Source organism: Podarcis cretensis (genome assembly GCF_951804945.1).
Source record: "Podarcis cretensis genome assembly, chromosome: 12".
NCBI lineage: Eukaryota > Metazoa > Chordata > Lepidosauria > Squamata > Lacertidae > Podarcis > Podarcis cretensis.
This window is the reverse complement of record NC_137181.1, coordinates 11,159,576-11,175,072: the sequence shown is the minus strand read 5'-3', so window position 1 is coordinate 11,175,072 and position 15,497 is coordinate 11,159,576. Positions and strand designations below refer to the sequence as shown.

Genomic DNA, 15,497 nt, shown 5'->3' with positions numbered 1-15,497 from the left:
ATGAGAGTTGGGTGGGGAAATTAGGCGGTCCTGATTTTTTGCGTTGCTTTTATTGCATCGTGTCACGTGCATATTCATCTCAGGTATGCTAGCAATGCTGAGCTACAGCATGTCGTCACCTTTCCTCTTCTCATCGCTATTCTAAAACAGTCACAGTGGCTGCTGTGCTTTCTAGTGCTTCAGATTCTTAATAGCCCCTCTGCCTTCTTTCCAGACTGCTGTGGACGTCTTCAGAAGGATAATTTTGGAGGCAGAGAAAATTGACGGGGCATCTTCACAAGGGAAGTCTTCATGCTCGGTGATGTGATTGCCCACCGAAGGCTGAACACTGGGAATATGTTCTACCTTAAGAAGCAAACTGCCTGTTCCCCCTCACAGCGAAACTACGCTTTTTCTTCTTCTGTTAACCTGAACAATATAAAGTCAGTTGGAGACTTTTCCTTCAGATTATGTTTAAACTCTGACTCCTGTGCAAAAAAAAAAAAAAAGGCTTCACTTCCATTTTCAAATTTTAAGCAATCATATTTTCAATTTATATATTGTATTTCTTAATATTATGACCAAGAATTTTACTGGCATTAATTTTTCAATGTAGTTGGGTTAGAATAATCATCCAGATGATGCATATTGTTACACTACTATTAACTAGGCTTGAATATCGGTGTTTCTTTGTGTTAAATGTATACTTGTAAATAAAATAGCTGCAAACCTTTGTGTGCCCACTGCTTAACACGTTCTTTACATTTTTTTATGCCGTTTCTGAAAAATACCTAGTTCAGTATGCTGCCAAATGTTTGATGGAATGCTTAAACAGAACATTTTCAAAGGTCAGTTATAGGAAAAGACTGCAGTTTTTGAATTTAACATATTTGGTTGTACTTTCCAGGTTTTGAAGAAGAATTATGTCTTGTTCTTGCGCTTTGAGCAGTATATTACCTCCCCCAGGCCATAATTATGGTATATTTACTGCTCCAGTAACGGGTGAACTGAATGCATATTATCTTTTTGAACGCAATCTTGTGAACTGGGTTTTTTCCCCCTTGCCAGTATATTTCCTCACTTTCCTGCCAGTACGATCCAGTTTGATCCTCTTCACTTATTTGATGTGGGCCTAAAGCTTTCATTCCACAATAAGATGTCACAGCACTACTCGTCATCCAAAAATGGTACACAAAAAATGGGAAGCTGTGAATATACTAGGTGGTCAAGCTGATGCGTAGTAAAATGTTCAACATCTCAGCAGGCTGGGATACTTCAATTGGGTTGCTGCTCTGTATGCTATTCTGAAAAGTGTCTTGACCGTTGCATGAATTTTAGGGTGTACTAATTTAATAATGAAAGCAAAGGCCATAATAACTTGAGGACCCTGCTGCTCAGAGGAGCGAGATGTCTTATCCAGCATTCTGTTTCCAAATGCATTTGGGAAGGTAGGACGCGAGGTCAATAGCCCTCTCCCACAGTTGAGGATCCTCAGTGAGTGATACTCCACAGCAGCCAATCATAAACCTTTCCGCCAGCTGCCCACATTTCATATTGGGCGTACATTGAAACATGCTAAGGGTTCCCCTTTTCAAATGGCATAGTTCAGTTCTGATCTGAGAACAAGGGTTCCGCGGTAGGTAGAATTGGATTGGATGAATGAGCACAAATCCTTGCTTCGTCATGCGTCCTGTTGGTGACCTTGGGCCAATCACAGCTTCAGCCTTCTTGTACCTGAAGGGTTGATTGTGAAGACAAAATGGTAATACTGGTAAAATAACGAGCTCACGATGGAAGCATGCTGCGTGGTGCATTGTATTTCTCCATCCAGCAAGCTTTGCCAAGATCCAAGCAATGAAAGCAGTCTGGCACCTGGGGGCCTAGTACAAGCATTGGAGGGCTAGATTTCAAGTCTGCCATTGCCATTATTTCCCTCTTGAGGCTTGGGACCTCCCATTGGCCCAATTTCCCCAACTGTGAAAAAGGAATGATTATCATTAGCTCCTTCCCCAGGGGTAATATGATTTAATTAGTTTTGTCTCTAGAGCGCTTTGAATGTATAAAATGTTCCTGCTAATAAATTGCGTGCTGGTACAAAAATAGCACTTGCTGAGCCAGTTTGATCTCATTCCATATCTGCTGGTTTATATAGGAATTAACTATAGTTGCAGGGCGTTTATAAGCCATATAGAATTGGGGGGGGGGGTGTACATATGCAATGTAGAAATTATTTTGAAGCTTGGCAATAGAAATGTATTTTCAGGGCTTGGCTTAACAATTGGTTCCAGTATTGTTTAATGAGGTCTTCTGATGAAGCAGGACAGCAAGAAGGTGCTGCTCTGAACATAGCCATTCTGTGCTTTAATACACCATAGGGGCTTGTTTTCTGCGAGGAAAATGTGAGTACAACACAGCTACCCTCTGCAGAGCCGCAGAGGAATTTGCTTCTTGGAAACACTTGTTGGAAGCCTCTAGTTGAGAGCAGAAGATCCCATTTCCCCTAAAGAAGGGCAAGTCCGCGTTTGTATGTTGGCTGTTGCTGCAGTCTGGTTCAGATGTAATTCTAAACATCCTTCAGGCCTGTGTTTTGTGTATTTATGTATTTAGTGTTTTTATCTTGCATTTTTATGTTGTGAATTGCCCTGTGATATTTGGATGAAGGGCGGTATGCAAATTCTCATAATAATAAGGCAGCTTCCTATGTTCCTACACTTTACATACAGTGTATTTCATATCCAGGATCTTTGGTTCCTTTACTTGTATTTAGTACATTTGTATCTGAGAATCCAGCTAAAAAGGCTCCCAGAGTGGTTTATATATACAATTAAAACAAGGCAGTCCCTGTTTGCAATCTTTAAAAAAAGAGACACAAGGAAAAGGGGGCAAGGAAGGAAGAGGAAAAAGAGACTTGAAGCTTTAGATAACTTCCAGTTAAAACAGATAATGCTGGACTAGACAGACCAATAGAGTATAGGGCACATTCCTAATTTCTAAGGCATCTTCTGAAGACTCACTCTATGGGCTCCAGGAGGAAAGGCTTACGTGTGCTGTGTTAAAAGCAGGTGAAAATTGGCTTGTTACCTTGTCTAATAAATAAAGCTTCTCTCTAAAAGGAACTGTAAATGTTCGATGCTCATTGCTCAAATCCCCCAACGAGTGATTCTTTTGTTAAATTGTCTGGATTAAATTAAAACTCCCGTATCAGCAGAGAGAGAGGTATGCCGTTCTTGCCAGCTAAGCACGAACCATCCCCAGTGTGCATTGTTTGGCAGGCCTTACAAACCCAACCTGGTCTCCCTGCTGCTGATATATAGTAGAGTTTCCCGTGGCTCTGAAAATCCCATTCGGGAGTCAGCCTCTGCATTAGCAGTTGCCAGTGAAACATGTCTCAGTATTCAGGAAAAGTAAGTAACGTGTTCCTTTTCGTAACTTTGCTTATGTATGAGATCAGAGGCTTTTTTTAAAAAAGAGGGAGAAGGAGATGAGCTGGAAAAAGAAAAGCTTTGGATGCCAACAGGAGACAGGATGGCTTAATGGAGCTATGCTTTCCAAAACATTGTGGGGCTGTGTTGCCTTGCAGCATGGGGCCACACAAGCTGGGGTGGTCTGAGATTAAGGGGCATTCCTTAAAATGCAAGGAATCTGGCAACTCCAGAGAAGGAAAAGCATATGAAAGCGAGAGGATAAAGAGGATTGGGAAATACAATGGAGTGTGTCTTAATTAGTCTAAATACACAATTTTAAAAAATGATGTTTATAAAAGAAAAGAAAACCCTGAGAGGTTGCATTGTTAGCCACACACAGTGTTGTAAGCTGTAATGTCTCATTAAAAGAATACTTCCAGCTTTCAATGAACTCTCTCGTTGAATGCAATATTAAATCCGTCTGGCAGCGGATTCCATCTGCTTGGAATACCGGTGGGTCGTGGGGCCGCGCAATGGCCGTAGCTCAATCCTTGGAACGTCCTCTTTCCTCTAGATCACTTTCTATGAAGGCAAATGCTTCACAGGCCGGAAGCTGGAGGTTAGTGGGCCCTGCGACAACTTCCAAGAATGGGGCTTCATGAACAGAGTCAATTCCATCTGTGTGCAGAGTGGAGCCTGGATCTGTTTCAGCCTCGCAGACTTCCGAGGCCAGCAGTACATCCTGGAGCATGGCGAATACCCTGGCTTCCACCGCTGGAATGGGCACAATGACCGAATGGGATCCTGCAAGCCAGTTGGGATGGTTAGTGCTCCTTTTTTGTTGTTGATGAGTGACAGGACAGGCCCTGTTTATCACAGGGAGTCTCTGTTTCCAGATGTCTGTCACTCTTGCCCTTTGGGAGGATGTCTGGAATGTCTTCAGCATCATTGTATGTTTTAACAACTTGCCGGAATGGTCATAATTTATTATTTTTCATAAAAAAGTATGCACCACTTGATAGAAGAAAAACCTCAAAGTAGTTTACAAAGTATAAAACAATAAAATTATCAGTAAAAATAGTAAACTACTATTTAAAACATTTTTTTTTAATTGCAATAAACTAAAAACAGTTTAAAACATGGATTCTACATGCCTGGGCAGGCTTGTCTGTTCCAGGGGATTAAACACTGCCTTCATAGCCCAGGTCTTTGTGCCATCATCATGTGATCAAGCAAGACAAAGAACAAGAACGTTGTATCTCCTGGACCATGGCATCCTTCTGGGTTAGGCGTTGGTACCTCTGTCTCCCAGTGGTTCTGTTCCTACCTGTAGGAACCTGAGTCCCTTGCTCAGCCCCATGGCTTTTGGACTGTGAGGTCCTCCGGGGTTCCATTGTGTTCCCAGTTGCTGTTTTAACATCTTTATGAAGTCATTGGGGGAAGTCATCCAGGGATTTGGAGCAAGGCACAATCAATATGTTGGTGATACCCCACTCTTCAGTGATGATGATGATGATGATGATGTCCGACATCTGAAGATCACAGAGTGGTCTATCTCACCTGAATCAGGAGAGGCTGTTTAAGTACTTGACCAGTGTTTGGAATGAGTATTGGGATGGTTGAGGTCCAATAAATTGAAACTGAAGCCCAACAAGATGGTGGTTCTGTGGGTTGGTGGTTGAAGGACCAAGTTCATTGCTTGGGGCTGCTCATCAGTTCTAAGCTGTCACCTGAGGAGGCATGGCAAGGCAACTATTTTCTATTGTCTAAGCCTCTGTTGTCTTCTTCAAACTCCAGTTGGTTCGCTAGTCCCCACAGCAGCTGCCTGTGCATTACCAGGCTCAAATAAACTTATTAATATTGGTGCATAAAACCTGAAATGACCTGGAACCCAAGTATCTGAAGGAATACCCGACCCAATCATTAAGATCCACTAGATATGTCCTACTTCAATCTCCTGGCAATAGCTGTGGGTGGTGATGCATACTCAAGAGTAGACCCATTGCACTTAATGGGCAGGACTATCTTATGCCTATTAAATTAAGTGGCTCTAATCTAATTAAGTTGAAAACAACCCATAAAACTCAATGGGACTTCTTTTAGACATGTACTGGATTGTGCTGCTAATGAGTTAGCTCTCCTGCTGCCCTTTTTTGTAAGGCATTCTGCAAACTTACTAGCTGAAGAGCAAAAAATAAAATAAAATTTAATACAATAAGACACATACACACCACAGGAATGGAGCCCTCCCTCAAAGTACCCTCAACAATTTTTAACCACTATTTCCTGTCTTCAGCCTAAATTTGTATTGCAGCGGAAGGTGTGTGTATTTGTGTATTTGTGCATCTGTATGTACAAGACTGGGAACGGGAGAACCGCTTCTTTGATTGTTGTTTTTTTGGACTGCCATCAGATGTTTCAAGCATATCTGAGATTCCACCACCAAAAGAATGCCACAAGCCTTCCTCTACCTCAGCCAAGTCTTCTCATACCTGATTCCATTTATAAATATATTATATGTCCTCTGTCTGCTGGTTCTTTTTCTTTTTCTCTAAAAAGAACTTTATACCTGTCTGCAGACTCCCTCACAAATACCTACCAAACCTACCGGCGGGAGGAGAGGGAAATTCCCAAAGCAATTTACCTCAATTCATATTCCAAGAATTGCATAGACAGGATACTGGAGACCAAAGCGGGCGGCGTGTGTGTGTGTTTCTTTCTTTTCCTTGCTTAATAAAGTCACAACTATCCTGTATAAATAACCACAGACTTGACTAGGAACAAGGAAAATGTGATTATTATTTTGTTTGTTTGTTTTAAGGGAAACAGTCTCAAATAGATGTGAGTTTTGGAATTTCCTCCTCATAGTTCCGTTCCTCGTGGGGTTCTTAATTCATTTCCCATGTATGGATGTCTGGTTCTCTTGCAAATGTCAAAAGTGGCATTCTTGTGGCCTTGTTTTCTTGAACTTGCGCGTGGTCGTTTTGTGGTTTGTATTTCTTCCGGTGCAAGTTTTCAGCTAAAGGGCACTTGAGGATGGTCTGAAAATATCTCCCTCCCTCTCTCTCTCCCTCTCTCTCTCTCTCTCTCTCTCTCTCTCTCTTTATGCCATGAATCTTTAGGGTGGTCACAAGAACAACCCCTTCCCCATCCCAGCTGAAGTTTGAACACTTTCATAGTCTGGCATTAAATTACTCACTGAAAACAACAATAAGAAGAAAAGTACTAACTGCTTGGAGACCTTAGCATGACCACATCTTTACAGGGATGTTGCTCATATTGTAAAGTGATGGGTCCTTCTTTCCCACCTCCATTTGATTCTCACAACAATCCTCAAAACAGGCTACTCTGAGGGAGAGAATTCCCTAGTGAGGTTCATGGCTCAGAACCGATTTCATAGAATCATAGAGTTGGAAGAGACCACAAGGGCCATCAAGTCCAACCCCCTGCCAAGCAGGAAACACCATCAGAGCACTCCTGACATATGGTTGTCAAGCCTCTGCTTAAAGACCTCCAAAGAAGGAGACTCCACCACACTCCTTGGCAGCAAATTCCACTGTTGAACAGCTCTTACTGTCAGGAAGTTCTTCCCAATGTTTAGGTGGAATCTTCTTTCTTGTAGTTTGGAACCATTGCTCCGTGTCCGCTTCTCTGGAGCAGCAGAAAACAACCTTTCTCCCTCCTCTATGTGACATCCTTTTATATATTTGAACATGGCTATCATATCACCCCTTAACCTCCTCTTCTCCAGGCTAAACATGCCCAGCTCCCTTAGCCGTTCCTCATAAGGCATCGTTTCCAGGCCTTTGACCATTTTGGTTGCCCTCCTCTGGACACGTTCGTTTGTCAGTGTCCTTCTTGAACTGTGGTGCCCAGAACTGGACACAGTACTCCAGGTGAGGTCTGACCAGAGCAGAATACAGTGGCACTATTACTTCCCTTGATCTAGATGCTATACTCCTATTGATGCAGCCCAGAATTTGAACCTGAGTCTGAAGACACATTTCTTTACCTTGGCTTTTGACACTGGAGATGCGTATTTTAGAACCCGCCTTATTTCTGAATTTTAGAGTTGCTTTAAACTGTTTTTTAATATTAATGTTGTGTTTTAATTGTTGTAGCCCACCCTGGGACCTGAAGGTAAGGGTGCGTAATAAATTGCAAACATCGTCCTATCCCAACCTGACACTTTAACTACTACACTGCACTACTTCTCCTGTATTTAGGACACAAATCACTGGCATATTTTGTATATAGTATGGGAGAGGGGGACAACGTGTTGCTTGTTTAAATAAATGTTTTAATACATTTTTATTGATATATATATATTTATGTTTGCTGCTAACCACCTTCTTGAGATCTTGCTTTGATTTCAAAAAGTGGAATACCAATTTTTAAATCAGTAGACAAAATAAATATTAAAGTTATGAAACAGTCGCTGGCTGGCGAGGGCTGATGCTGAACCTATTTTCCACCTGTGGCTTTTTGCTGGCTACAGAATTCACTGGCTGGCCTGGGGCACATTTCTGTCTTTCACCTGTGGGTCAAAATGAAAAGGGGGAAAAAAACACCTCTCTGTTGCCTGGAGCTCCTTAGAAGAAGAGAAGGGTGCAAATGTTATTTTTCTATATACATTTTTACACATATTTCGCAATACCAAGCTTTTTAGTGTGAATTTGGAAAAGCGAGGTGTCTGGGTTTTGCCGCTGCTGTTTCATGAAGCTAATTTTGACCTGCCTTTGCCAACAGCATGGCGAGAATTACCGGATCGAAGTATTCGAGGGCAGGCACTTTAGTGGTCGCAGCCAGGAGTTCACCGAAGATTGCTCTTGCCTGCATAGGCAAGGCTGGGCCAAAAACTGGATCAACGCCATCAAAGTCTATGGGGATGGAGCGTAAGTAACTCACCGATGTCAATATAATACAAGGGTAACCTGCAATAAAGGGTTGCCGCATGTAATCCTCTTTTTAGCCCTCTTCCGAGTACTCCATTCCATTTCTCTTCCAGCTGCCACCATTTTCCTATTCCCTGCACACTGAGCATACTCAGCCCCCATCTTGCTGTTTTCTTTTTGGGGTGAGTCATTTGCCTCTCTGGGTTCCCCTGAGCATGTTGTTACTTCATCTCTCTGTGTCTGTGTGTGTGCATGTACGGTGCCATTTCCACTACGTAACCACTAGCACTTGGATAATTCAAATTGCTATTGATGTAGTTGCTAGTTTGGTCAGTCTGGATGAAACTGGATCCCTTCTGAACCTGCAACTCTGCATCTGCGAGGATAGAATACATAAGAGGAAACTTGCCAAACCAGTTTCTTTGTCAAGGTTTGTCAATGCCAGTTCCTTTGACTGGCCAGTTAAGTACCCATCGTCTGCATCTCGAAAGGGTGAGCTCTGTTGCCATAGAAACAAATGGGCAGGCCTTTCGCTACCCACCTCACCTGCCTGATAGATGAGAGAACAAAGCCAGAGTTGTGTATGTGAGCTGAAAGCTGGAGAGAGAGAGAGAGAGATGTCTTGCTTTGTGCTGGACTTTGGGTCTCCTCTGGAAACCGACAGGGCAAGCAAGATCTGTTGGGGTCAGGGCTGGCCCACCCTTGTGGCAAGATGAGGCAACTGCCTCAGGTGGCAGAATCCACAGAAATGCATTGCCCACAGCTGCTGCCAGACTCCATCTCCCATCAGCCCCTGACAGCCAGCATGGCTAAAGGTCAGCAATGATGGGAGCTGGTCCATCCACATCTGGAGGAAGATAGGGGGCTCACCACCCTGATACAGATGATGACATCTCTGACTGCAGTTCTGTAGCTTTTACCACTTCCCTACCCATTCAGTCATCCCCCCCATACAGGTTAAACCTACTCCTAAGTGGATTTCTCGTCTCTCTTGTATGTTCCAGGGTTGGGTCTAGGACTTAATATCCACTTCCTCTACACCTGATGTCAGATGTGGGGCAGGAAAAGATGTGGCTGGTTGAAAAAATGGGGTTTGCAAGCACTGCTGATCAGTTCAAAGTCAGCATAAACAACACTGAACCAGATGGACCAATTGCCTGTGTCACTATAAGGCAGCTTCCATTTGCTTTCTTCAAAAAAGCCATGTATGGTTATTGATTTATTGATTTTTTTTTTTTTTTTTTTTGCATATCTACAGGGTACCCCTTTTAAAAGAAACCAAAACCCAGCTGTCTACTCCCCTGACATTCCACCAACCCTGGGCTTGGGTCTATGTGTGGAGTCCTTACTGTAGTAATAATAAATAATTGCAGGTTAGCAATATCCAATCCAGCAGTTCCGTCATAAATGTTCATCTGAGACAAAAAAAACAACAACATTTGCATGTGGCACGAGAGGATCAGCTTAACAAGCCTCTTTATTCTGGAAAAGATTAACACCAATTATAGCTTCCCCACTATAGCTCCTTCTCACATTCTTGCTTTCTGATCCTTTGCTCTAGAAGTGCCAAACTAGGAGAGGCCAACAGTCTTGCTGTCCCTCCCTCTGTCCCAAAAACATTTCCCCTGAAAACCGGCGATCACGCAGGGTTGTATTTCCATCGTCGCTCTGACCAGGAACAAATGTTCTCTTGAGGGGGTGGGGAAAAAAACAAAAATCATCGTGTGTGTCTCACCCTTTCACCAGTGATGGAGTTGTTGTGTTATGATGTCATTGGCTCGTTCTCTCGCTCGCTCCTCCCCCACTATCTCTCTGACCTCATGGTACCATGCGCTTTCTTTGGACAAACAAACACAATCGGAAGGCACGACTTGGATGTGCGTGCCTGGGAGAGAGCTGGAGCCCTCTGTCCGAGCCAGAGAGTGCTTGGCTTGTGTAAGGCACAGCTGGAGTTCTGGTTCATGCTGCTTCGTGCTTCCGTGCCAAGGGAACATCTCTTACGAGGGCAAAAAGCAGAACTTCAAAGGCAGCCTCCCCCAAGCTGGTGCTCTGACAGATGCTACGGGCCACAGTCTGGATTGGGATGGTGGTAGTTCCTGTGGCTAGGTGGGGAAGCAGGATGGCGACAACCGTTCTGGGCTCTCTGGCTGAAATGCCCAAAGTGCTTGTCAGATGTGCTCTGTGGCCAGGGAGGAGCCTTTTCTTCACGGCTTGGCAACTGCAAGGCTGTTGTTAGTTGTTTTATTTTAAAGGACCCTCTGCTTGAAACCATGGAGAGCTGATAGACAAGAGAAGCAATAGTGGATTAGATCAGAGGTCGGCAACCTAAGGCCCATGGGCCGAAAACGGCCCATGGAGGCCGTTTAACCAGCCCCCGAGCCACCCCCGAGCTGAGCTGCCTGCTCGGTGAGTCCCCGCGCACTGTGCTAAACCAGTGCGGTGCAGGGACTCTCTTCTGCGGCTCCGGAAATCGCTTCTGTGCATGCCCAGACACCAGAAATCACTTCTGTGCAGGCACAATTTTCAACGTCTGGGCATGTGCAGAAGCAATTTCAGGTGTCGCGGACGTGCACAGAAGCGATTTCCGGTGTCATGCTGCGCTGGCCCGGCCTACAAAGAATCTCCGCAGGAGTGATCCGGCCCATGACCGGTAAGCCTTGCCGACTCCTGGATTAGATGGAGGAAGCGTCTGGCCTGGAGCAAGGCAGCTTCCTAAATTCTTAACAGCCATGCAGGTGAAAGTCCTGTGGCACATTGAAGATGTAACGTATTTATTACAGCATCAGCTTTCATGAAATAAAGTCCACCTCATCAGATGCATGAAGTGTTATCCTCAGTTGACGGATATACAGTCGTACTTTGAAAGTCGAACAGAATCTGTTCCAGAAGTCCATTCGACTTCCAAAACATTTGAAAACCAAATCGCGGCTTCTGATTGGCAGCAGGAAGCTCTTGCAGCCAATCAGAAGCCGCAGAAGCACCATCAGATGTTCGGGTTCCAAAAGAACGTTCGCAAACCGGAACAATCGCTTCTGGGTTTGCGGCATTCGGGAGCCAAAACATCTGAGTTTCAGGGCATTTGACAACCAAGGTACGACTATTGTTACAAAAGTTGGGCACCATCCCCAATCTCTGCCAAGCCGTGGCAAGATTCCAGGGGTTTCCAGGCGCTCACCCAGGATCTGTGTTCCTTGGAGAATCAAAACACAGTGGAGACTGTCGTAGCTTTAAGAAATAGGATTTATTCACATTTATATGACATGGAAATACAGGACGGTCCCATATTATACAGGATGGGTGGCAACCCTAGTCCTGACCCCAGAATTCAGCAGGGAGTTAAGGAACCACTGAACCTGAGGCTGGCAGACAGGAGTCCACATTGCCAGATTCCATAGCACCCAGGGTCTATAAAACCAGAGGCAAACCCTCACAGGTGCTTTCCTTTGGGCCTGAGGAACCAAGTGCCTCCCACAGTACTCTGAAAGTCCAGTGGCACAGGAGGTGCAGCAGGTGGGCAGGGCAGGGAGCGCAGGAGTGCCCGTCTGTAGGTCAGAGGGTTGGCCTAGGAGAGATGGGCAGCAGGCAGAGGCTCAAAAGGTTTAGCTTAGCTTCCAGCCTTTCTTAGAGCAAATTGCTTCACTAGGCGCTATCCTTGGTGCTGAGAAAACCACCTGCCTTGATCAATGGGTTCTTCTGCACAACTAGAATAGGGCATATGTGGTGGGGCATGTACCCCAGTGCTCATATAGAACCTCTGGCCAGAAATTATGTAGATTGGCCTCTAAGCCCTGTGTCGCTTATTAGATGTATTTATGAAAAAGAGGATATCTTAAAGCATATTTTCTGCAGCCTTTTCATCTTAACGTTCCCAACATTTGGGGGTTGGCTGAGTGAGTAAATTTGATTGATGCCTAGGTCAATGAACTTATAACAAAACATATTACAAATTCAGTATCTCCAAAACACCCAAACACAATTAAATAATCAACAGAGATCTAAAATAAACACATTAAATACAAACATATGTGCAAGATAAACATTAAGCAAATGGAAGATGTGCGTACTAATTCACATCGAGGAAAAGATAACGCATTTGTTAAACTGTATAAGGTGAATAAACGGTGATCAGTTGTTTTAAACAACTCTTTCTGCTTTTTGTCTGCCGTCTCCCAGACATACATATGTTGGGTTTAATGTCTTCATCACTGCTGCTTTCTAAACCTTTGGTTAACCAATCCTCCAGAAAAGGAGCAGGTCCATCTCTCCACCTCGGAGCCACCAGAATTTTAGCCGTGATCAACTTTTAACATCAAATGCCAACTGTTTGGAGGAAACCAATATGGCACCATAACCATCTCTGAATGTGGCTAGAAAACATTTTGTTTCTGTTTCAGATGGGTGCTGTATGAGGAGCCTAACTATCGTGGTCAGATGTATGTGGTCGAGAGAGGTGACTACAGCAGCTGCAGTGAGTGGCAAGCTGCCTGTGCAAACATCCAGTCAATCAGAAGGGTTGTCAACTATTTTTAGCTAACTGCCTGGTGAAAACGGAGAGTCTGGATTCTTCCTTCCTGGTCTCTAGAAATGTGAAATAATAAAGACTTGAAATCTGATGTGCCTCTTTTGCATTCCTCCACATGCCCAGGCAGGTCATTGGCTTAAGCTGTCCAGGGCCTGATAGCGCACTGTATGGATAGCCGCCGTGGACCAGCCAACTGAGGTAGGAAGGTGATTCTGTTTGGGGAGAAGAAGTTGCCATTGTTCATGGAATGGTGCATTCTGAAGGCTCACAATAAACTGCAAGGGATACAGAGATGGGTAAGGAGGTTGTTACTTGAACTCTAATGATGTAAATATAATTACGGGGTTTGAGGACCCTTAACAGGGGCATGGAAAGCTGCTTTTTGTCACATAAGACCATTTAGACATCCTCTTTCTAAGGAAATGAGAAGGAGGGAGCGATGTCTGTAAGATCAAGGAAATCTGCCGTGCTCTGGCAGCAGCCATGAACTGCGCTTGGAGAGTTCACAGAAAGTTGAGGTGGTGAAGACTATGTTTAAAAATTTGACACACCCTAGTTACTGCATTCTGTCTTCACAACAACCCTGTGAGGTAGGCCAGTGTGAGAGAGCATGTGTACTCGTGTCCCAAAGCTATCACGGACCTTTATGGCTGGTCAAAGTCCACTTCATGACACATTTCACCCCGTTGGCTGTATAGATGCGGAGGGGCCTGGGTGCAGAAGACTCCAGACCTAGAAAGGGGCAAGAAGCCATGGAAGAGTTCCCCTGTCAGACATCAAGAAGACAGTGCCTCTGAGCATATTCTATCCACATGATAGGGCACATTATGCCATGTAAGCAGTCATAAAGGTAAAGGGATCCCTGACCATTAGGGCCAGTCGTGGCTGACTCTGGGGTTGTGTGCTCATCTTGCTTTATTGGCCGAGGGAGCCGGCATGCAGCTTCCGGGTCATGTGGCCAGCATGCCTAAGCCACTTCTGGCAAACCAGAGCAGCGCACGTAAATGCCGTTTACCTTCCCGTCGGAGCAGTAACTATTTATCTACTTGCACTTTGACGTGCTTTCGAACTGCTAGGTTGGCAGGAGCAGGGACCGAGCAATGGGAGCTCACCCCACCACAGGGATTCGAACCACTGACCTTCTGATCAGCAAGTGCTAGGCTCTGTGGTTTAACTCACAGCGCCACCCACGTCCCGTAAGCAGTCATAGTCTTCCCCAGAGAATAATGAGCTACACACAGAGCCACAAATTCCAGCACTCTGAAGAAACTACACCTCCAATTACATCAAGGATGGAGCATTTATGGCCCTCCAGATGTTTTAGAACCAGTTACCTCTGACCATTAGCCATCTTCTGCTAAAACCTCTTGTCTTTCTCTACTGTCCCCCTTGCAAAGCTTGTCTGCATAGCCGTGGCTAAGGGAGTTGTCTCCGAAGCAATGTCAGAAAATTTCTATGTCCTCATCTAGAAAGAAATCGACCCCCTTTAATAAGTGACCAAGGCAAAGAGGTTGCCTTGGGGTAGGGGAAGAAAATGACTCATGCCACCCTGACTGGGCTGCAACATGCAAGATTCAGGCACTGATGCTCTGTGCCCGAGTCCGCACTCTCCTAAAATTATTTTCCCTACAAACTGCATTCCGTTCAGGGCCAACATAGCTCACTAGTCTCCCTTTTTTTTTAATTGCTCAAAGTGCCATTAAATATTTCTGTTTAGAACCGTACATTCTGGCTCCAGCATGACCTCTTGCCTTGCTAATCCGCCAGCAATTCACAGCTTGGGCTTTTTCGTAGACGTGATTTCAATAGAACAGTGACCTATTTCTTATTATTCCGTCTTTTTGAGGAGGTTGTCATTTGGGACTAGGAACGGAGAGCAATAAAGTGGGAGAGAAAGCCAGTGATTTAAAACGGGAAGAACTCGCTCCGTGCTTGAAATAATAATCATAATAATCATCAGCTGACTCTTGCAAAATGCGGGTGTTTAACAGGACGGAAGGCATCCATGCTGAATGCATTCTGTAATGAATCCCTTTCCTCCACTGCGGCTAACCTTAGGTTGACTCTGCCCTGCAAGTGAACTCGTGCCTGCTGTCCTCAGCTTGCATAGCACAAGGAGAAATGCTGAGCCGAGGTTCTGGGTGAGACGTGGGCAGGATATCTTTCTCAGTGGTTCCTATAGGCACAGTCTCTTCTTCTGGGCCCAACCTACCAATATCAGCTGTTGTGGAGGGGCAGATCTGCCCTCTGAACACCAGCACCGCTGCAACTTATCTGGATGGTGCAGTGCGACAGTGAGATTGCGCTAATGTATAAGAAAAATAATAAATGTTGGAAATGTAAAGAAAAAGAAGGAACGTTTTATCACATGTGGTGGGAATGTAAGAAAGTAAAGAACTTCTGGGAAATGATATATAATGAGATGAAAAAGATGTTGAAATATACATTCTTTAAAAAATCCGGAAGCATTTTTACTTGGAATTCTAGGCCAAGACATTAATAGACAAGATGTCAAACTGTTCTTATGTGCAACAACAGCGGCAAGAGTATTGTTAGCCCAGAAATGGAAGCAAGAAGAAATTCCAATGAAAGAAGAATGGCAGACAAAATTAATGGACTATGCAGAATTGGACAAAATGACAGGAAAGATTTGAAACATGTGGGACCAGAGATTTACAGAAGATTGGAAGAAGTATA

General features: G+C 44.4%; 2 protein-coding genes across 2 annotated transcripts in view; both read left to right on the top strand.

Moving 5' to 3' along the window:
* RHEB (Ras homolog, mTORC1 binding) overlaps positions 1-712 on the top strand; it is a 30,968-nt gene extending 30,256 nt beyond the window's left edge. The window contains exon 8 of the mRNA XM_079947088.1: positions 215-712. Within this exon, the coding sequence (XP_079803214.1) occupies positions 215-307 (93 nt within the window). The 3' untranslated portion in view covers positions 308-712. The remainder of the gene's footprint in view (positions 1-214) is intronic.
* Positions 713-861: 149 nt separating this feature from the next.
* Positions 862-13,212, top strand: CRYGN (crystallin gamma N). The gene is made up of 4 exons (XM_079947089.1): positions 862-3,383; positions 3,958-4,206; positions 8,133-8,278; positions 12,673-13,212. Exons 1-4 carry the CDS (start codon positions 3,363-3,365, stop codon positions 12,806-12,808), a joined length of 552 nt encoding a protein of 183 aa, XP_079803215.1. The 5' UTR covers positions 862-3,362; the 3' UTR covers positions 12,809-13,212.
* Positions 13,213-15,497: the final 2,285 nt, after the last annotated feature.